This window comes from Salvelinus alpinus, chromosome 3 (genome assembly GCF_045679555.1).
Source record: "Salvelinus alpinus chromosome 3, SLU_Salpinus.1, whole genome shotgun sequence".
In the NCBI taxonomy this organism is placed as follows: domain Eukaryota; kingdom Metazoa; phylum Chordata; class Actinopteri; order Salmoniformes; family Salmonidae; genus Salvelinus; species Salvelinus alpinus.
The window spans coordinates 44,370,958-44,394,289 of NC_092088.1; the positions used below are offsets into that span (position 1 = coordinate 44,370,958).

At 46.5% G+C, this 23,332-nt stretch overlaps 1 protein-coding gene across 2 annotated transcripts in view; it reads left to right on the forward strand.

Moving 5' to 3' along the window:
* Positions 1-23,332, forward strand: part of LOC139570779 (PH and SEC7 domain-containing protein 1-like) — a 66,592-nt gene that overhangs the window by 16,724 nt on the left and 26,536 nt on the right. The window contains exons 2-5 of one of the 2 annotated variants that reach the window (XM_071392931.1): positions 1,111-3,830; positions 3,923-4,034; positions 5,922-6,447; positions 6,584-7,045. In XM_071392931.1, the coding sequence (XP_071249032.1) occupies positions 1,305-3,830; positions 3,923-4,034; positions 5,922-6,447; positions 6,584-7,045 (3,626 nt within the window). In that variant the 5' untranslated portion in view covers positions 1,111-1,304. Of the gene's footprint in view, positions 1-1,110; positions 3,831-3,922; positions 4,035-5,921; positions 6,448-6,583; positions 7,046-15,096; positions 15,729-23,332 lie in introns of those variants that run through there. The other variant, XM_071392932.1, reaches the window with a different exon arrangement.

A 23,332-nucleotide genomic window follows, 5' to 3' on the forward strand; every position in this document is an offset into this window, starting at 1 on the left:
CTACAACATCCGCAGAGTACGACCCTGCCTCACACAGGAAGCGGCGCAGGTCCTAATCCAGGCACTTGTCATCTCCCGTCTGGATTACTGCAACTCGCTGTTGGCTGGGCTCCCTGCCTGTGCCATTAAACCCCTACAACTCATCCAGAACGCCGCAGCCCGTCTGGTGTTCAACCTTCCCAAGTTCTCTCACGTCACCCCGCTCCTCCGCTCTCTCCACTGGCTTCCAGTTGAAGCTCGCATCCGCTACAAGACCATGGTGCTTGCCTACGGAGCTGTGAGGGGAACGGCACCTCAGTACCTTCAGGCTCTGATCAGGCCCTACACCCAAACAAGGGCACTGCGTTCATCCACCTCTGGCCTGCTCGCCCCCCTACCACTGAGGAAGTACAGTTCCCGCTCAGCCCAGTCAAAACTGTTCGCTGCTCTGGCACCCCAATGGTGGAACAAACTCCCTCACGACGCCAGGACAGCGGAGTCAATCACCACCTTCCGGAGACACCTGAAACCCCACCTCTTCAAGGAATACCTAGGATAAAGCAATCCTTCTGCCCCCCCCCCCCCCCTTAAAAGATCTAGATGCACTATTGTAAAGTGGCTGTTCCACCGGATGTCATAAGGTGAATGCACCAATTTGTAAGTCGCTCTGGATAAGAGCGTCTGCTAAATGACTTAAATGTAAATGTAAATGTAACCATGATAGTAGGTTCAGAGGTACCAACGTTGAGCCTCACCCAAAATGACTGGGAGTAGCTATTTTTGATGTCTGTGTTGCCTACAGTCACCTGCCCAGGGGGTCAGGGGAAAGCACCTAGAACATGGAGTCATGCGGGGATTCTGGTAGACAATGGCATGACCGAATCACCTAGGTTATGCAAATGAGCGGATTGGATGTTTATTATATAACATGACACACATTCGGCTCCTCCGAGAAAAACTTAGGTGAACACACACAAATAAAAAATACACACCACACACACACATTCAACCATCGATTCTGAATACAGTAAGAGTCCCTGATATCCTTCTGTGTCAGTTTGTTTGTTTGTTTTTTGTCTTTCTTCTAAATGGTCCTAATATATTATTGACTCTTTTCTTTCTCTTTGGCAGACTGAAAAGAAGCTGAGCATTGCAGCATGGCGAAGAGGCCTGCCAATCATCCTCCAGCTTACTAACCCTCACCAAATGGATCCATTTTGTTTCATTCGGGGTTAGGAGGTTTATGATAAGAGCACTAGTACTATCAAAGACCAAAAAAAGACAAAAAATAGACCGAAGGCTCCACTGAGGCCAGTGTGGGGACCATGTCTAAGTCAGGCAAGATCCTGCACCTGTATGTGGAGGTGAGTTCTGTCCCGGGGGAGGAAGGGAAGGAGCTGGGAGCTGGTGTGGAGGGGATGCACCCACTAGTGCTCCAAGGGCCTGACATCCTACCTCAGTCCCAGCGCACCGCCAGCCACTCTACCTCCACCTCTACCTGTACCTGCACTTGCCCCTCCACCTCCACCCCCAGCCCAGCATCCATGTCCCCAGGGGTGTTGCATAAAGATGGGGGCAGCAGTCCTAGCCTCACCTCCAAGTCCTCCTCCAGACAATCTGTCAGTTTCCAGCCGGACCTACCGGACAACTCCGGACCCCCCACACACCATGGGCAGAGTCTGCCTTACGAGGGGATTGGTCAGCTGCTCTCCACTCTCCAGTCTGCACCCAATGGGCCGCAGCATGGCAGTCTGGTGCTCGCCCGCTCCTCAGACATTGAGCACTACCACAGGAGGGTGCCCCTATCCCCTGCCTCCTCTGGGAGAATAATGTCCCCCTCGACTCCAACCAGTGGGCGCAGGTCCTACGATGGCTCTGGTGTGGGGGACGAGGGCAAGTGCTCTGTGGTCAGCTTTAGCTACATAGAGAAAGCCCGCATTAAGTCTGTGGACAGCCCCCACAGTGCTGTGTGCCAAAGTGTACTTGAGAACCCTTTCAGTAGAGGTGTGGAGGAGGGGTATATGCCTGCCCACCTTAGGAAGAGGCTCAGTGACCCTGTGTGGTCGGACAGCTCCGGTAGCTCCAGCCCCAAACTGTCCTGTCCCACCTCGGGCAGGTCCCCCAGGAGCTCCCCCTGCCTCCGCAGGGCCACTCTGGACACTGTAGCCAGAGAGGCCACCTACAGGGCCATGGAGGAATTTGGCTCCCCAGAACTGAGGCGCAGACTGGCGGCCTACAGCCCAGACAGAAGCCCCAGCCTGCCTCGGCACTACCAGCAGCAGCCCCGCTGCCAGTCCTGGGGTGGGTCCCCGGTTCTGCCTAGGGGTGCCAAAACGCTGCCAGTCAATGCACACCTCATAGACTCTGACAGGAACCGTGGTTTGAATGGCCTCCCCAGAAGCCCAGCTTCTCACCAGCTCTCTGTTCAAGCCAGGCAGTCCTACTACAACTACACCATGTCCCCTTCCAGTGTTAGCTGCCACCATGGTGTCCAGAACCACAGGCTGTGGCAAGGGGACGAGAGTCCCAGGCTGTCCTCAGAATGTGGGGACCACAGCCCTAGGTTGTCCTGCAAGTTTGGGGACGAGAGTCCCAGGTTGTCCTGCAAGTTTGGGGACGAGAGCCCAAGGTTGTCTTCCAAGTTTCGCCCACCATTACCTGCAGGCAGGCCCACTGCAATTCAGCATGAAATACCAGCAAGCATGATTACCAGCACCCCAACCTCTTGCGACCAGAGGGCTAGCCACACCGGCAGCCGCACTCCTAGCGATAGCCCCTGCTTACCAAACAAGGTTAACTCCAAACAGTCAGGTCAGTCAAATGACAGCAAGCTGGGAGAGGGAATGAACCAGACGAGTGACAGAAGAAGTATCTCCCTGGCCACTAGCACTCACATGGCCCGTAAGCTGGCGGAGGACGCTACAAAGCTCTCCACTATCTTCATGGACAGGAGGACTCCCTCCCCCACTCCGTCCCAGGCTAACTCCACCAGGTCAGAGAGCCCCAAGTCTGGCTACATCTCCAGGGAGTCTCAACCCTACGCCACCCTCCATGGCCAGGGTTCTCCAGCACAGCCCCACCCTGAAGCTAACACCCACACACACTTACAGGACCATAGGTGGACAGACAAGGAGTCTCTTAGAGCTGGACTCCACTCCAGAGAGTCTAGACCAGGTCAAAGACAAGGGCAAGCCTCCCCCCTCCTACTGCAGAAGGGAATCTCCTCCCCTGCTATGCCAGCTACGCTGCACCTGGTGGTAGCGTCCCACACTCCTATCATAGACCCTCGGCTGCAGAGAGCTGAGCTGCTGACGAAAGACAGCCCCACCTTGCACCGCCACCAGCCACCGCAGTACATGGGAGACCGGGGCTCCCCCAGCCTGGAGAGGAGACCATATGACACCCGCTTCAACAGAGGGGGTCTGAGGGACAACCCGGAGAGCAGCAGGGGGCTGATTATAGGACTTGACATGGAGCCGCCAGAGAGCTGGAGCTCCAGGATGCAGCAGTGGAGGGAGAATGGGTCCGTTGCGGACAGGGAGGAGTCCAATAGTGAGGGTCCTACTGCTGATGGTGATGAAGTGTATCTGGTGACCAAGGAGGAGCTGCAGCAGAGGAGGGATGGAGCAGCTGTGTTGGGGTATCAAGGGTATAAACATGGGGTAAACAGGGAGCAGAGGGGGGAGACCCAGGACCATAGTGGGGCACTGGTGTCTTCCCAAAGCTCCAGTGGAGTGACAGGCAGTCTGGGGGAGAGCACTCAGCCAGAGAGGGACTGTCTCTCTCCAGAGACATCCAGCCAGTCCAGCCAGAAGAGCAATGACACTGAAGAGACAGCTTCTGGGATGCAGGTGTGTGTGTGTGTGTGAGCGACTATTTACAAGTGTACATTATACCTTATGTATCACCTACTCAATCATTCTCATTGTCTGTTGTGTTGTAGTCGGAAAGCGGTGCCTCTGTGCTGGGTCCATCCTTGCACTCCCAGAAGATCGCCCGTGCCAAATGGGAGTTCCTGTTTGGACAGCCCATGGAGGACAGCCATGATTCTAAAGGTCGGTGGTCCTGAAAGAGCTCTAATGCTGCGTTCATAGCCAAGTGGGAAGGTGGTATTTATCATATAAACTCAGAAAAAAAGGAAACATCCTCTCACTGTCAACTGCGTTTATTTTCAGCAAACTTAACACGTGTAAATATTTGTATGAACATAACAGGATTCAACAACTGAGACATAAACTGAACAAGGTCCACAGACCTGTGACTAACAGAAATTGAATAATTTGTCCCTGAACAATGAAGGGGGGGGGGTCAAAAGTAACAGTCAGTATCTGGTGTGGCCACCAGCTGCATTAAGTACTGCAGTGCATCTCCTCCTCATGGACTGCACCAGATTTGCCAGTTCTTGCTGTGAGATGTTACCCCACTCTTCCACCGAGGCACCTGCAAGTTCCCAGACATTTCTGGGGGGAATGGCCCTAGCCCTCACCCTCCGATCCAACAGGTCTCAGACGTGCTTCAATGCGATTGAGATCCGGGCTCTTCGCTGGCCATGGCAGAACACTGACATTCCTGTCTTGCAGGAAATCACGCACAGAACGAGCAGTATGGCTGGTTGCATTGTCATGCTGGAGGGTCATGTCAGGATGAGCCTGCAGGAAGGGTACCACATGAGGGAGGAGGATGTCTTCCCTGTAACGCACAGCGTTTAGATTGCCTGCAATGACAACAACCTCAGTCCAATGATGCTGTGACACACCGCCCCAGACCATGACGGACCCTCCACCTCCAAATCAATCCCGCTCCAGAGTACAGGCCTCGGTGTAACGCTCATTCCTTCGACGATAAACGTGAATCCAACTGGGAAAAATCTACTTGAACATCCCTCCAACTGGTTATTACTAGTGGGAAACAAAGGACATCCAGCCAACTTGACACAACTATGGGAAGCATTGGAGTCAACATGGGCCAGCATCCATGTGGAACGCTTTCAACAACTTGTAGTCCATGCCCTGACAAATTGTGACTGTTCTGAGGGCAAAAGGGGTGCAACTCAATAGTCGGAAGGTGTTCCTAATGTTTTGTGCACTCAGTGTACATGAAAGCTGTTCTTTTAGTTTATGGTTGACACAGCTTGTTGGCCATTAGCCAATCAGCATTTCTCAAACTAGTTCAAAGCACGTGAATGCATCCAACTGGAAATTACTACCTTCCCACTTGGTTATGGACACAGGATTTGCCTCACTGTCTTACTCTTCCTCCTCCAGTTCAGACTTCCTAGTTCGTCAGCCCCTTCTCGTAAACAAGCAGCTACTTTCACAATACTCCTGTAATCCAATTAGCTCTGGCTATCTTTGGCTTTATGGCCTGGCATCAGCTCTGTCCTTATTAAAGTCTGACTCTCTTCCTTCTCAAACAAACACTTTCTTTGTTTACCTTTATTGATAGTTTTAGAGTCTTGACATCTCAGCCTCATACACAGCTAATGTGTTTCCTGTTAAGTATTTGGACTTTAGAGAATCTGTTCCCTTGCTTTTGATTACATTTTCTTTATCTCTGCATCTCTCTCACTCATTTTCCATCAGTCCCTATTGTGTTACAGTACTCAGTTCACCCCAGACCATCTGTTATAGGTCCCAAAACAGTGAATGTCAATAAACAGTACCACTGTAATAACAATCTATACATTTAGAACAGGTCATTTTATTACATTTGAATGGTTTTTAGAACAGGTCATTTTACTAAGTGCTACCAAAATGTTGAATGTTATTACCGTAGTCAGTCCACTCAATACTCAATCATAATGGAATACAATCAGAAAATGACTAATGATCTTTAGAACTTAAAAAAAAAACTAGTTTTGCATGGTTTTTAGAACAGGCTAATTGTTCTATATTATTCCTACTCACTTTTACATGCTCTCTTTGTCTCTTTTGATATCCCAGACTCCTCTCAAGCCCCCCCGAGTGGGACCTCCAGTGAGTCTCCCTTGCCCACCTCCTCCCTGCTCCTGAAGCCCACAGGTCACTGGAGGGGATGGGACGATGAGAGTCAGAGTTTATCCTATCACGATGTCCAGCAGGTGGTGGATTTGGTGACTCCGCCCCCGGTCACTGTGGTTGGCATCTCTCCCAAGACGGGCATCATCCGCAGAGCCATCAACTATGCTGAGACGGACCTAGATGCAGTGCCCCTGAAATGCTATAGGGAAACAGACCTAGATGAGGTGATATTGGCTGAGGCCGAGAGAGAGCAGGAGGAGGTGGACTCAGCCTTTGGGAGTAACCGCAGTGTGCTCGGCACCTCTGCCTCCAGCGCCAGTACCATAGTGCGCACTGACGGAGAGGAGGACGAGCTGGAGGAGGAAGAGGAGGAGGTGGTGAGCTGGGCCAGTGTGAGGATGCAGGGGGATAAGAAGAGACAGCATGCCACCCAGGAGGACAATCAGGTGTACAGTCTGCTGCTGATGGGGTGAGATATTCACTGCAGTTCAGACGCACCATGTAGTCAGTATGTAAAGCATTTATAGAGACACAAATATAGTAGATATTTGCCAATCAGATACCTCATGTGTTCCTAATACATTCTACATGGTTTCTTCCTGTAGTTGTCCCCTGGACCACATATCGGATGCCCAATCAGCCCTGATGTCCCCCATCTCAGTGACCAGCCCTCGCAGGACCTCAGTGGACAGCCTGGACTCCTTCAGCCGCCACTTCGAAAGGATCATGGAGTCTCACCGAGTCAAGGGCACCTCCTACAGCAGCCTGGACAGCGTTGACCTCTTGACCTCCAGCGGCCCGCCCATATTCACCTTTGACCTGCCCACCCTCACCCCTAAGATCCAGAGCCAAATTTGTGAGAGTGCGCGTCATATCATTGAGCTGAGTTTTGCCCCCCTGGCCCATCCAGAGCTCCCCAGTGTGTCTGACCCCACATGCTCTGAGAACACCCTGGCCCCTACAGGAGAGGGGCTCAGCAGTACCTCTGAGCAGGATTATACTTCAGAAGGGAAGTCCCGGTTGGAGAAAGACTGCTTGCGAACTAACTTAGACTTGACTCTCATCAGGTGAGTGACAGACAAACGTGGACAGTGGACATCTAAGGTCTGCTTCATTTAGACCATTTTGTATCAGCTTCTCTGCAGTGTCCGTGCAGGAGAAAGTGGTCGCACGCACACACACAGCTGCACACACAACATTTTAACAATCTCTAAAGAATCGTTTAGCTGTGACATCTCTTGAGTGCATTTGTGTGTTTGTTTGCCATTGTCCGCAGGGGTGTGTGCTGGCAGATGGTGATGGTGGCAACACATGTTGTTATATGAAGATCCTATTATAAGATATAGGATCATATTATGCAATTTCATAATGATAAACAGCTTATGCTGCATTGGTAATACATCTCTTTACTGCTGCTAGACGACCACTGTCACTAAAATCTCATGCCATGTGTTGTCCCTGGAATGGAGGTTCCCAATTACTTTGCCTATAATCTAAGCATGTGTGACTGGCATATGTTTGATCTGGCATTTGATCTGGCACTTCCCCAACTGTTGCCACAAAGTTGTAAGCACAGAATCGTGTAGAATGTCATTGTATGCTGTAGCGTTAAGGTTTCTCTTCACTGGAACTAAGGGGTGTAGCCCGACCCATGAAAAACAGTCCTAGACCATTAATCGTCCTCCACCAAACTTTACAGTTGGCACTATGCATTGGGGCAGGTATCGTTCTCCTGGCATCCGCCAAACCCAGATTTGTCTGTTGGACTGCCAGATGGTGAAGTGTGATTCATCACTCCAGAGAACGCGTTTCCATTGCTCCAGAGTCCATTGGCGGCGAGCTTTACACCACTCCAGCCGACGCTTGCCGATCTTAGGCTTGTGTGCGGCTGCTCGGTCATTGAAACCCATTTCATGACGCTCCCGACGAACAGTTATTAGGCTGACGTTGCTTCCAGAGGCTGTTTGGAACTCGGTAGTGAGTGTTGCAACCGAGGAGTGATGATTTTTACAGGCTTCAGCACTCGTGTGTCCCGTTCTGTGAGCTTGTGCGGCCTACCACTTCACGGCTGAGGCGTTGTTGCTCCTAGACGTTTCCACTTCACAATAACAGCACTTACAGTTGACCGGGGCAGCTTTAGCAGAAATTCGACGAACTGACTTGTTGGAAAGGTTACATCCTATTACAGTGCCACATTGAAAGTCACTGAGCGCTTCAGTAAGGCCATCCTACTGCCAATGTTTGTCTATGGAGATTGCATGGCTGTGTGCTTGATTTTATACACCTGTCAATAATGAGTGTGGCTGAAATAGCCAAATCAACTCATTTGAAGGGGTGTCCACATACTTGTTTTTGTGTGTATATGGTGTACTTTATATGCCTGTGAAACTCAACCGCAGAAATTCAGTTATACCACTAGATGAGGCCAGAGAGCCACTGTTTCTTTTGTTGAACGTTTATCCAGAAATTAGTTTTGAGTACCGTACTGTCTGTAACATGGAGGGATTGAGTTGTGGATTGAATTCCTGTGATTTGGGCTCAGCGGTATGATACCTCTTTGGTTAAAGTATTGGTGTGGACTTTTGATTGGATGTGTGTGCCTGATGTTTTACTTGAAAAGTGAACACGGGTAATGTAGAGTAACTAAATTGGTGTAATTTTCATTGCAAGGTGTAGTATATCAGTGCCTCCAACCCTGCTAAGATTGGAGTTATTATAACTTTGTTTACGAGACAAATTCTATTAATATGGGCCTGAGAAAATCTAGGTACTCGGGCCCTACTAGTGAATGTTCATATACAGTATGCATACGTGTACATTATATAAAACAAATAATGCGTATACCAAACATGAGGAACACCTTCCTAATATTGAGTTGCGCCCCGCCCTCCCTTCCACAGGGATGCTGGCCCATGTTGACCCCAATGCTTCCCACAGTTGTGTCAAGTTGGCTGGATACACACGTGAAACTGTTGAGCGTGAAAAACCCAGCAGCGTTGCAGTTCTTGACACAAGCTGGTGTGCCTGGCATCTACTGCCATATCCATTTCAAAGGCCCTTCAAATATTTTGACTTGACCATTCACCCTCTGAATGGCAGAGACACAATCCATGTCTCAATTGTCTGAAGGCTTAAAAATCCTTCTTTAACTTGTCTCAGTGTAGATGAAGAGGATTTAACAATTGGGATCATAACTTTCACCCGGTCAGTCTGTCATGGAAAGAGCAAGTGTTCTTAATGTTTTGTACACTCAGTGTATGTTCTCCTACAGTATGTGTAGACCTACTTATATCCATTGTATCGTCCCATCCAGATCAAATCAAAATTTAACGGCCACATACACATGGTTAGCAGATGTTATTGTGAGTGTAGCGAAATGCTTATGCTTCTAGATCCGACAGTGCAGCAGTATCTAACAGGTAATATCTAACAATTCCACAACTAAACCTAATACACACAATCTAGTAAAGGAATGGGATGAGAATATATAAATATAAAATAAATGGATTATCAGTGACAGGCGGCTAAGATGCAATAGATGGTATAGAATAGATATTGAAGGACACAGTATACAGTATATACATATGAGATGAGTAATGGGAAATGTGTAAACATTCTTAAAGTGGCATTATTAAAGTGACTAGTGTTCCATTTATTAAAGTGGCCAATGATATCAAGTCTGTAGGTAGGCAGGCACCTCTCTGTGCTAGTGATGGCTGTTTAACAATCTGATGGCCTTGAGATAGAAGCTGTTTTTAAATCTCTCTGTCCCAGCTTTGATGCACCTGTACTGGCCTCGCCTTCTGGATGGAAGAGGGGTGAACAGGTAGTGGCTTGGGTGGTTATTGTCCTTGATGATCTTTTTTGCCTCCCTGTGACATCGGGTGTTGTAGGTGTCCTGGAGGGCAGGTAGTTTGCCACCGGTGATGCGTTGCCAATGCGATCTTCTGGAGAGCCCTGAGCGGTGCAGTTGCCGTATCAGGCGGTGATAGAGCCCAACAGGATGCTCTCAATTGTGCACCTGTAAAAGGCGCTGTTGCGCCTTCTTCACCACACTGTCTGGGTGCGTAGACCATTTCAGTTTGTTGGTGATATGTACACCGAGGAACTTTCCACCTTCTCCACTGTGTCCCGTTGATGTGGATAGGGGGGTGCTCCCTTTGCTGTTTCCTGAAGTCCACGATCATCTCTTTTGTTTTGCTGACATTGAGTGAGAGGTTATTTTCCTGACACCACACTCCGAAGGCCCTCACCTCCTCCCTGTAGTCTGTCTCGTAGTTGTTGTTAATCAAGCCTACCACTGTAGTGTTGTCTGCAAACTTGATGATTGAGTTGGAGGCGTGCATGGCCACGCAATCGTGGGTGAACAGGGAGTACAGGAGAGGGCTGAGAACGCACCCTTGTGGGGCCCCAGTGTTGAGGATCAGCAGAGTGGAGATGTTGTGTCCTACCTTCACCACCTGGGGGCGGCCCGTCGGGAAGTCCAGGACCCAGTTGCACAGGGCGGGGTCGAGACCTAGGGTCTCAAGCTTAATGATGAGTTTGGAGGGTACTATGGTGTTGAATGCTGAGCTGTAGCCAATGAACAGCATTCTCACATAGGTGTTCCTCTTGTCCAGATGGGATAGGGCAGTATGCAGTGTGATGGCGATTGCATCATCTGTGGACCTATTGGGGCGGTAAGCAAATTGGAGTGGGTCTAGGGTAACAGGTAGGGTGGAGGTGATATGATCTTTGACTAGTCTCTCTAAGCACTTCATAATGACAGAAGTGAGAGCTACGGGGCGATAGTCATTTACTTCAAATTGTATTAGTCACATGCGCCGAATACAACAGGTGTAGTAAGACCTTGCAGTGAAATGCTTACTTAAGAGCCCCTAACCAACACTGCAGTATACATTTTTTTAAATTAAGAATAAGAAATATAAGTAACAAGTAATTAAAGAGCAGCAGTAAAATAACAATAGCGAGACTATACACGGGGGTGTACATAGTCAATGGGTGGGGGCACCGGTTAGTTGAGGTAATATGTACATGTAGGTAGAGTTATTAAACTGACTATGCATAGATGATAACAACAGAGTAGCAGCGGTGTAAAATAGGGGGGGCAATGCAAGTAGTCTGGGTAGACATTTGATTTGGGGGTAGAGGCTGTTTAGAAGCCTCTTGGACCTAGACTTGGCGCTCCGGTACCGCTTGCTGTGCGGTAGCAGAGAGAACAGTCTATGACTAGGGTGGCTGGAGTCTTTGACAATTTTTAGTGCCTTCCTCTGACAACGCCTGGTATAGAGGTCCTGGATGGCATGAAGCTTGGCCCCAGTGATGTACTAGGCTTTGAGGGCACTATGATGTTGAACACTGAGCTGTAGTCAATGAATAGCATTCTCACATATATGTTCCTTTTGTCCAGGTGGGAAAGAGCAGTGTGGAGTGCAATAGAGATTGCATCATCTGTGGATCTGTTAGGGCGGTATGCAAACTGGAGTGGGTCTAGGGTTTCTGGGATAATGGTGTTGATGTGAGCCATGACCAGCCTTTCAAAGCACTTTGTGGCTACAGACGTGAGTGCTACGGGTCAGTAGTCATTTTGGCAGGTTACCTTAGTGTTCTTGGGCACAGAGACTATGGTGGTTTGCTTAAAATATGTTGGTATTACAGACTCGGACAGGGAGAGGTTGAAATTGTCACTGAAGACACTTGCCAGTTGGTCAGCGCATGCTCGCAGTACATGTCCTGGTAATCCGTCTGGCCCTGCGAACTTGTGAATGTTGACCTGTTTCAAGGTCTTGCTCACATCAGCTGCATAGAGCGTGATCACACAGTCTTCTGGAACAGCTGATGCTCTCATGCATGTTTCAGTGTTATTTGCTTTGAAGCGAGCATAGAAGTAGTTTAGCTCGTCTGGTAGGCTTGTGTCACTGGGCAGCTCTCGGCTGTGTTTCCCTTTGTAGTCTGTAATGATACAAAAGGCAGTTTGATCGAATCAAAAGCTGATTTAACCATCCGTCCAGGTTTACAAGTTGATCTTGAGAAAATTAAGTTTACCTCACTTGGCTTTAATCCAAGACTCATTGTTCTAGGACCAGATTTGTTGGAAAAAATATGAACAAGTAAAACCATAAGAAACCATAATACCTTAAATGTATTTATAAAAGAACATATATGGTGTCATTGCTGTGGGCCAGTGGTTCCCGAACATTTTATAGTCCTGTACCCCTTTAAACATTCAACCTCCAGCTGCATACCCCCTCTAGCACCAGGGTTAGCGCACTCGCAAATGTTTTTTTGTTGTTGTTGCCATCATTGTAAGCCTGTCACACACACACACACACTATACACACACATTTATTAAACATAAGAATGAGTGTGAGTTTTTGTCACAACGCGGCTCGTGGAAAGTGACAAAGAGCTCTTATAGGACCAGGGCACAAATAATAGTATAATAGTAATCAATCATTTTCCTCTTTATTTAGCCATCTTACATAGTCACAATTTTCGATGAACAAATAAAGTTTTATAACTCACCACAGATTAATGAGAAGGGTGTGCTTGAAAGGATGCACATAACTCTGCAATGTTGGGTTGTATTGGAGAGAGTCTCAGTCTTAAATAATTATCCACGCGCAGTCTGTGCCTGTATTTAGTTTTCATGCTAGTGAGGGCCGAGAATCCATTCTCACGTAAGTACGTGGTTGCAAAGGGTATCAGTGTCTTAACAGCACTATTTGCCAAGGCAGGATACTCTGAGCGCAGCCCAATTCAGAAATCTGGCAGTGGCTTCTGATTAAATCCAATTTTCACAGAGCCGCTTGTTGCAATTTCGATGATGCTCTCTTGTTCAGATATCGGTAAGTGGACTGGAGGCAGGGCATGAAAGGTATATCGAATCCAGTTGTTTGTGTCATCCGTTTCGGGTAAGTAGCTGCGTAATTGCGCACCCAATTCACTCAGGTGCTTCGCTGTATCACATTTGACATTGTCATTTTCACACAAAAAATTCAACAATGATGGAAAGATCTGTGTGTTGTCCTTGTTAATGCAGACAGAGAAGAGCTCCAACTTCTTAATCATAGCCTCAATTTCATCCCGCGCATTGAATATAGTTGCGGAGAGTCAGATCATTCAGGCGAGAAAAAACATCACCCAGATAGGCCAGTCATGTGAGAAACTTGTCATCATGCAAGCAGTCAGACAAGTGAAAGTTATGGTCAGTAAAGAAAACTTTAAGTTCGTCTCTCAATTCAAAAAAACGTGCCAATACTTTGCCCCTTGATAACCAGCACACTTCTGTATGTTGTAAAAGCATTACATGATCGCTGCCCATATCATTGCCTAGTGCAGAAAATACACAAGAGTTCAGGGGCCTTGCTTTAACAAAGTAACCATTTTCACTGTAGTGTCCAAAACGTCTTTCAAGCTGTCAGGCATTCCTTTGGCAGCAAGAGCCTATCGGAGGATGCTGCAGTGTACCCAAGTGGCGTCGGGAGCAACTGCTTGCACGTGTTACCATTCCATTATGTCACCCTGTCATGGCTTTTGCACCATCAGTACAGATACCAACACATCTTGACCACCAAAGTCCATTTGATGTCACAAAGCTGTCCAGTACTTAAAAAATATCCTCTCATGTTGTCCTAGTTTCCTGTGGTTTGCAGAAGAGGATGTCTTCCTTAATTGACCACCCATAAACGTAACGGACATATACCAGGAGCTGTGCCCGGCCCGCCACGGCTGTTGACTCATCCAGCTGTAACGCATAGAATTCACTGGCTTGTATGCGAAGCAGTAATTATTTCAAAACATCTGCCATGTCACTGATGCGTCGTGAAAGAGTGTTGTTTGATGAAGTCAAGGTTTTGGCCTTTTCCCCCAGCATTGTCCCAGCCATATCTGCGGCAGCAGGAAGAATTAAGTCCTTCACAATAGTATGGGGATTGCCTGTCCTACCCACTTCGTAGCTCACCATATAAGACGCTGTTAGCCCCTTCTTATTCATGGTATCTGTTGCTTTTATACATGTCTTATTACTCGAAAGTTGTCTTAGATATCGCTCAAAAAACTCCCGTGGCTTATTTTTTAAATTGGCATGTTTTGTTTCTAAATGTCTGCGCAAGAGTGATGGTTTCATTGAGTTGTAAGATAGTACTTTTGCACATATAACAAACTATGGCTGAGGAAAGGCACTACTCTCAATATAAGTGAACCCCAAATCAATGTAGTTCTCATCATATTTGCGCCTCTTCGATGGTCCGAAGTCCGTCTGTTGTTCGGTGCTTTCCCGGGTAAGGGGGCAGTAGCTCTTTGGCTGCATAAGATTCTGTCAGTGTCCATGCTAGCTGGGCTAACAACAAATGTAGAATTACTGATGCTAGCATTGGATGTGCTCGTGGAAGCAGAACAACTTGTGTCGTCGACAGTTGCAGGTGTAGTACTGCTGGTGGTAGCAGTACTACCGGTAGAGCTGGTATGTGTCTCTTTGGACACAGGCCCTACTTTTTTTTAACCATTTATCAATTTTTGAGCGACCGGAATGAGCAGCAGCCTTGTTTGGCTACATACTAAACGTTAGTGGAATTCCCGCGAGAGAGTAACGGTTAATGTGATTGGATGTTAATTATTTCACTAGGCTACTTGTGTTTGACATTATTTAGCTGAACACTAGATGGTTTAATTTTATTTTTGGCAGTGAAACGAGGCTACTCAGGCGAGGGGGGAAAAAACTCACCCAAATGAATAGACAATTTGGAAAATATAAATGGACTGTTTGAAAATGTGAAGATAAAAAAAAAAAAAAAAGATATATTTTTTAAATTGCTCGTACCCCCGACGGCATTGCGCATACTCCCAGGTTGGGAATACCTGCCGTAGGCTACTTTGATTAGCTTACATTCCTACTTGTTTGGCTTTACTGAAACAATTGTTCCTTGATTGTTGCTTTAAATCTGATACATGTGTATTTTCTGAGATATAGGAGCTGACTGAGATGTGAAATCAGAAAGTAGGTTAGAAACATAAAAAGGGGGGTCGGTGGGATAGAGGGAATGTAAGGGGAGACAAAGAGAGGAAGAGAAGAGTGAGGGGATAGGAGGGGGTTTGCAGCCATGGAGAGAGGAAATGCATACCTTCTCCAGCAGCGGAAAATAGCCCAGCTGATGAGCGATTCGCAGAGAGAGGCACACACAGACCAGACCAATACAGACCGAGAGAGAGGGCAGTGAGAGAGTGAAAGACTGAGACTGACCAAGTGTAACTTTGAGTTCAACAAAGATCCTGCCAAGTTATTACCACATACTGTGTCCACCAGCTTGGATACTTCAAAGTTTGGAACGAGAGAGCTACAGGGAGCTGGATAGGGAAGAGGGAAGGAGAGAGATAGTGGTAGACAGGACGGCAGGGGAGGGCAGCAACAGGCTAAAGGCAACATATTAGGGCGCCAAATAAGGCAGAGAGAGAATCCAGACACAAAGGAGGGGAAATGGAAGAGAAGATGTTGTGAAATGCACATTGAAGTTCCTGCTAGGCTCAGGCGGAGAGCAGGGCGGTGTCCACGTGTGGCTAGACAGTGGGCAGAGGATCGCTGTGGTCAGTAGATCCGACTGTTGACTGCCAGGGTTACCTCACCGCCGAATGCCGTGGTTGGGTGCGAAAGGGGCGTGGCTCTAGGGACAATATGGCACATTATTTGCTCTGCTGGGGGGGCGGGGCTTTGGAAGACATGTGCCTGGATGCCCCCTACCCGGCCATCTACCGGTGAGTTCCTCACTTCACTGTACTTTACCTCCAATTGTCTGTTTGTTTGTCTGTCTGTCTGAGGTGTGTGGATCCAGACAGTGTTAAAGGGATAGTTCGCCCAAATTACAAATTTAGATATTTGCTTCCTTACTCTGTAAGCAGTCTATGGCCAAGGTATGACAGCAATCCATGCTTTGGTTTAGTTTCCCTGGCACTGTTTCCAAATACTAACGTTTTAGCATTTGTGGCACGTATCCCGTTCAAGTCATGGGAGTGATATTAGCCTTTTTTGCACATAATAAATAAATAAATAATAAATAATCCTAAAGTATCTAAAAATGATTTTGAAGCTCACTAAAGTCACTTAACAATGATTTGAACATGATGTGCGAAAAATGCAAACATCGGTCCCATGACCGTTAGCATTTGGAAACAGTGCTTGCCACTGCTAGGGAAACTAAACCAAAGCATGGATTGCTGTCATACCTTCTACGTAGACTGCTTACAGGGTAAGGAAACCAATGTGTCATTTTGTAATTTGAGTGTTTGTTTGTGTTTCCCAAGGCAGTGATTTCCAAACTCAGTCCTGGGTGCCCCAAATGGTGCATATTTAGTTTTTTTCCCTAGCGCTACACAGCTGATTTAAATTAATAAACTCATCAAGCTTTGATTATTTGAATCAGCTGTTTATTGCTAGGGCAAAAAACAAAACGTGCACCCCTGTGAGGCCTCAGGACCGAGTTTGGGAAACTCTGCTTTAAGTTCTCAAAGAAAGTAGAGGCTTACTTTATCGGTTGCTTGTTTGTAATGAATGGTCCAACGTTATGAATAATTAAGTGTGAAATGATTATGAACAAGATGGCGCGGACAGAGATGGTCGCTTCGCTTCAAGTCCTTAGGAAACTATGCAGTATTTCGTTTTTTTATGTATTATTTCTTACATTGTTACCCTAGGAAATCTTAAGTCTTATTACATATTTCCAATAGTTCTTTCCGGCTGTAAGAGCGACGTCAACTTACCACCAGGAATACGACCAGGAATACGACTTTCCCGAAGCAGATCCTCTGTTTGGACCACCACCCAGGACAATGGATCTAATCCCAGAAGACGACCCAAAACAACTGCGCCGCAGAAGGAGTGGCCTTCTGGTCAGGCTCCGTAGATGTGCACATCGACCACCGCTCCCGAGTATACTACTCGCCAATGTCCAGTCTCTTGACAACAAGGTAGACAGAATTTGAGCAAGGGTTGCCTTCGATAGACGTCAGAGATTGTAACATTCTCTATTTCATGGAAACATGGATCTCTCGGGATATGTTGTTGGAATCAGTTCAGCCACCGGGCTTCTCCATGCATCGTGCCGACAGAGATAAACACCTCTCTGGGAAGAGGAAGGGCGGGGGTGTATGCTTTATGATTAACGACTCATGGTGTAATCATAACAACATACAGGAACTCAAGTCCTTCTGCTCACCCGACCTAGAATTCCTCACAATCAAATGCCGGCAATATTACCTTCCAAGAGCATTCTCATCAGTTGTCATCACAGCTGTGTACATTCCCCCTCAAGCAGACACCAACATGGCCCTAAAGGAACTTCACTGGACTCTATGTAAACTGGAAACCATATATCCTGAGGCTGCATTTATTGTAGCTGGGGATTTTAACAAAGCAAATTTGAGAGGCTACCTAAATTCTATCAGCATATTGATTGCATAACACGCGGGGGTAATACACTCGACCACTGCTACTCTAACTTCCGCGATGCATAAAAAGCCCTCCCACGCCCTCCCTTTGGAAAATCCGACCACGACGCCATCTTGCTCCTACCGTCTTATAGGCAGAAAATCGAACAGGATGTACCAGTGACTAGAACCATTCAAGGCTGGTCTGACCAATCGAAATCCACGCTTCAAGATTGTTTTGATCACTAACCAGAAACTGTGGATGGATGGCGGCATTCATGCAAAACTGAAAGAGCGAACCTCATGATGCCATCTATTTTGTGAAGTGCACCAGTCCCTCCTGCAGCAAAGCATCCACACAACATGATGCTGCCACCCCCGTGCTTCACGGTTGGGATGGTGTTCTTCGGCTTGCCCTTTTTCCTCCAAACATAACGATGGTCATTATGACCAAAAAGTTATATTTTTGTTTCATCAGACCAAAGGACATTTCTCCAAAAAGCACAATCTTTGTCCGCATGTGCAGTTGCAAACCATAGTCTGGCTTTTTTATGGCGGTTTTGGAGCAGTGGCTTCTTCCTTATGGAGCGGCCTTTCAGGTTATGTCGATATAGGACTCGTTTTACTGTGGATATAGATACTTTTGTACCTGTTTCCTCCAGCATCTTCACAAGGTGCTTTGCTGTTGTTCTGGAATTTATTTGCATATTTCGCACCAAAGTACGTTCATCTCTAGGAGACAGAACGAGTCTCCTTCCTGAGCGGTATGACGGCTGTGTGGTCCCATGGTGTTTATACTTGCGTACTATTGTTTGTACAGATGAACGTGGTACCTTCAGGCATTTGGAAATTGCTCCCAAGGATGAATCAGACATGTGGAGGTCTACAATTTTTTCTTTTGATTTTCCCATGATGTCAAGCAAAGAGGCACTGAGTTTGAAGGTATGCCCTGAAATACATCCACAGGTACACCTCCAATTGACTCAAATGATGTCAATTAGCCTATCAGAAGCTTCTAAAGCCATGACATCAATTTCTAGAATTGTTTAAAGCCACAGTCAACTTAGTGTATGTAAACCTCTGACCCACTGGAATTGTGATACAGTGAAATAATCTGTCTGTAAACATTTGTTGGAAAAATTACTTTTGTCATGCACAAAGTAGATGTCCTAACTGACTTGCCAAAACTGTAGTTTGTTAACAAGACATTTGTGGAGTGGTTGAAAAACGAGGTTTAATGTCTGACTTCAACTGTATGTAAGAATGCTTGATGATGACTACAGCTCAGCATTTAACACCATAGTATCCGCAAAGCTCATCAGCAAGCTGGAAGCCCTGGGCCTCAACCCCGCCCTGTGCAATTGGGTCCTGGACTTCCTGACGGGCCGCCCCCAGGTGGTGAAGGTAGGAAACTACATCTCCACCTCGCTGACTCTCAACACTGGGGCCCCACAAGGGTGCGTGCTCAGCCCCCTCCTGTACTCCCTGTTCATCCACGACTGTGTGGCCATGCAAGCCTCCAACTCAATCATCAAGTTTGCAGGCGATACGACAGTATTGGGCTTGATTACCAACAACTACGAGACAGCCTACATGGAGGAGGTGAGGTCACTCGGAGTGTGGTGTCAGGAAAACAACCTTTCACTCAACTTCAACAAAACAATGGAGATAATCGTGGACTTCAGGAAACAGCAGAGGGAGCACCCCCCTATCCACATCGAAGGGACAGCAGTGGAGAAGGTGGAAAGTTTTTTTTTTTTTAAGTTCCTCGGCGTACACATCAATGACAAACTGAAATGGTCCATCCACACAGACAGTGTGGTGAAGAAGGTGCAACCTCAGGAGGCTGAAGAAAATTGTCTTTTCACCCAAAACCCTGACTAACTTTTACAGATCCACAATTGAGAGAATCCTGTCGGGCTGTATCACCACCTGGTACGGCAACTGCTCCGCCCTCAACCGCAAGGCTCTCCAGAGGGTGTTGCGGTCTGCACAACACACCACCGGGGGCAAACTACCTGCCCTCCATGACACCTATAGCACCCGACGTCACAGGAAGGCAAAGGAGATTGTCAAAGACAACAACCACCTGAGCCATTGCCTGTTCACACCGTTACCATCCAGAAGGCGAGGTCAGTACAGGTGCATCAAAGCTGGGACCGAGAGATTGAAAAACAGCTTCTATCTCAAGGCCATCGGACTGCTAAACAGCAATCACTAACTCAGAGAGGCTGCTGCCTACATGGAGACCCACTCACTGGCCACTTCAACAAATGGATCACTAGTCACTTTAAACAATGCCACTTTAATAATATTTACGTATCTTACATTACTCATATCATGTAGCCCATCTGTAAATAGCCCATCCAACTACCTCATCCCCATACTGTTATTTATTATTATGTTTTGCTCCTTTGCTCCTTTGCTCCCCAGTATCTCTACTTGCACATTCATCTTCTGCACAACTATCACTCCAGTGTTTAATTGCTAAATTGTAATTATTTCACCACTATGGCCTATTTATTTCCTTACATCCCTTATCTTACCTCATTTGCACACACTCTATATAGACTTTTTCTATTGTGTTATTGACTGTGTTTGTTTATTCCATGTGTAACTCTGTTATTGTTTGTGTCGCACTGCTTTGCTTTATCTTTGCCAGATCGCAGTTGTAAATGAGAACTTGTTCTCAACTAGCCTACCTGGTTAAATAAAGGTGAAATATATATTTTTAAATATGTATATACTTTATTTTATACCATCTAGTGTACCTTGCCTATGCCTCTCGGCCGTCGCTCATCCATATATTTATATGTACATATTCACATTCACCCATTTTAGGTTTGTGTGTATTAGGTAGTTGTTGGGTAAATGTCAGATTACTTGTTAGATATTACTGCGCTGTCGGAAGCACAAGCATTTCGCTACACTCGCATTAGCATCTGCTAACCACGTGTATGTGACCAATACAAATTGATTTGATATGTGTTACTGTGACTCCTAGCTGGCTGGACAATGTTATACAGTGTCTGGTAATTCAATTGATTTACAGGGTGAGAGAGTGAGCGTGTGTGTTCAGAGAAACTATGTGGCAACTCGTGGTGTGGTTAATAGAGTGTGATAAATACCTGTTGGCTCTGGTCCCTACGATAGAGGCTCACCTACAGTGTTCTCAGATCAGCCAGCAGGCTTGGCTTCACCTAGGAGGGGGGGAGTTCTTCAGTTACTATAATAACCTACAACCAAAGAAGTTCTAGAATGTTACATTCTCCCTGGGCCATGTGTTGGTCTTCGTCCAATCATTTCAGCTAACTTGCAATTTCCTGACCTGAGACTCGTCAACTGAATCAGCAACATAGATTTCCTGTTCATTGCCTCTGTAAATAAACTGTAGGGCCTAGATTTCCGCTCTGTGTAGATTGCAGTATTGAATTATTGTTTAGGGTTTATATTTTTGGTTAGAAATGTGTTTAGTGAAAACCCTTGAAGTTAATAGTTTGGGTTCTGGCTCTCTGAACCATCTGTACATCCAGGATACGTCAAGGGCTCAATCAATCATTCATAGTACAGATTAGAACTGGTGTAAAATCTCTCTGAGATCTTAACAGGGAAAGGAATTTGACACCTTCAAGTAGACTTAATAACTTCCCAAACAACTCTGTGTTTCTCTGTAGCTGTGGTATCTTAAGGTGAATACATACAGTGGGGAGAACAAGTATTTGATACACTGCCGATTTTGCAGGTTTTCCTACTTACAAAGCATGTAGAGGTCTGTCATTTTTATCATAGGTACACTTCAACTGTGAGAGACGGAATCTAAAACAAAAATCCAGAAAATCACATTGTATGATTTTTAAGTAATTAATTTGCATTTTATTGCATGACATAAGTATTTGATCACCTACCAACCAGTAAGAATTCCGGCTCTCACAGACCTGTTAGTTTTTTTTTAAGAAGCCCTCCTGTTCTCCACTCATTACCTGTATTAACTGCACCTGTTTGAACTCGTTACCTGTATAAAAGACACCTGTCCACACACTCAATCAAACAGACTCCAACCTCTCCACAATGGCCAAGACCAGAGAGCTGTGTAAGGACATCAGGGATAAATTGTAGACCTGTACAAGGCTGGGATGGGCTACAGGACAATAGCCAAGCAGCTTGGTGAGAAGGCAACAACTGTTGGCACAATTATTAGAAAATGGAAGAAGTTCAAGATGACGGTCAATCACCCTCGGTCTGGGGCTCCATGCAAGATCTCACCTCGTGGGGCATCAATGATCATGAGGAATGTGAGGGATCAGCTCAGAACTACACGGCAGGACCTGGTCAATGACCTGAAGAGAGCTGGGACCACAGTCTCAAAGAAAACCATTAGTAACACACTACGCCGTCATGGATTAAAATCCTGCAGCGCACGCAAGGTCCCCCTGCTCAAGCCAGCGCATGTCCAGGCCCGTCTGAAGTTTGCCAATGACCATCTGGATGATCCAGAGGAGGAATGGGAGAAGGTCATGTGGTCTGATGAGACAAAAATAGAGCTTTTTGCTCTAAACTCCACTCGCCGTGTTTGGAGGAATAGAAGGATGAGTACAACCCCAAGAACACCATCCCAACCGTGAAGCATGGAGGTGGAAACATCATTCTTTGGGGATGCTTTTCTGCAAAGGGGACAGGACGACTGCACCGTATTGAAGGGAGGATGGATGGGGCCATGTATCGCGAGATCTTGACCAACAACCTCCTTCCCTCAGTAAGAGCATTGAAGATGGGTCGTGGCTGGGTCTTCCAGCATGACAACGACCCGAAACACACAGCCAGGGCAACTAAGGAGTGGCTCCGTAAGAAGCATCTCAAGGTCCTGGAGTGGCCTAGCCAGTCTCCAGACCTGAACCCAATAGAAAATCTTTGGAGGGAGCCGAAAGTCCGTATTGCCCAGCGACAGCCCCGAAACCTGAAGGATCTGGAGAAGGTCTGTATGGAGGAGTGGGCCAAAATCCCTGCTGCAGTGTGTGCAAACCTGGTCAAGAACTACAGGAAACGTATGATCTCTGTAATTGCAAACTAAGGTTTCTGTACCAAATATTCAGTTCTGCTTTTCTGATGTATCAAATACTTATGTCATGCAATAAAATGCAAATTAATTAATTAAAAATCATACAATGTGATTTTCTGGATTTTTGTTTTAGATTCCTTCTCTCACAGTTGAAGTGTACCTATGATAAAAATTACAGACCTCTACATGCTTTGTAAGTAGGAAAACCTGCAAAATTGTCAGTGTATCAAATACTTGTTCTCCCCACTGTATATACTATATATGCTGTGTCGTCTTTAGTGACTGTGGAATGTTGTGTCCTGAGAAAAAGGCAAAGTCAACAAGGGAGAGATATCAGTTTTCACTCTGGAGCCTGAATGTTATTTAGTGACCACACACGCTCATCAGTCCTGTTGCGGCTCTGTTCTATGGTGGAGACTTTGCATAACCTCAGTCGAAGATCAAATGCATCAGAGCACAGATAAGGCCCATTGTTCAGCGTACTTTGGTTATCTTCTAGATGTAATAGCTTCAAAAAATACATTAAAAAAGTGCTTCAATTGGGGCTTTGTATGTCCATCTTAGTTGTGTTCTCAGGGTGTGTTCTCAGAGGTGATATGTTGTCTAATGTCAGCACTGTCAGCCCTTGTCAACAAAGGCAAGAAGGAAGCACTTTCTCAGCATCTGTGTGTTGACTGTTCTCGTGATGCAGCACAACCAGTTTATGAAACTGCGGTCTTGGGGACATAAGATGTTGGCTTGCCATAGAGCCAATTTTTCTACTTTACAACCAACTTTACAACCAACGTTTTAAGAACAAATAAACTCAGCCCCCTTCTATACATCTCCCCACTCGCCTCCTTTGTGTGGGATCATCCTGTTAGAGGGGGTGACTCAAAGG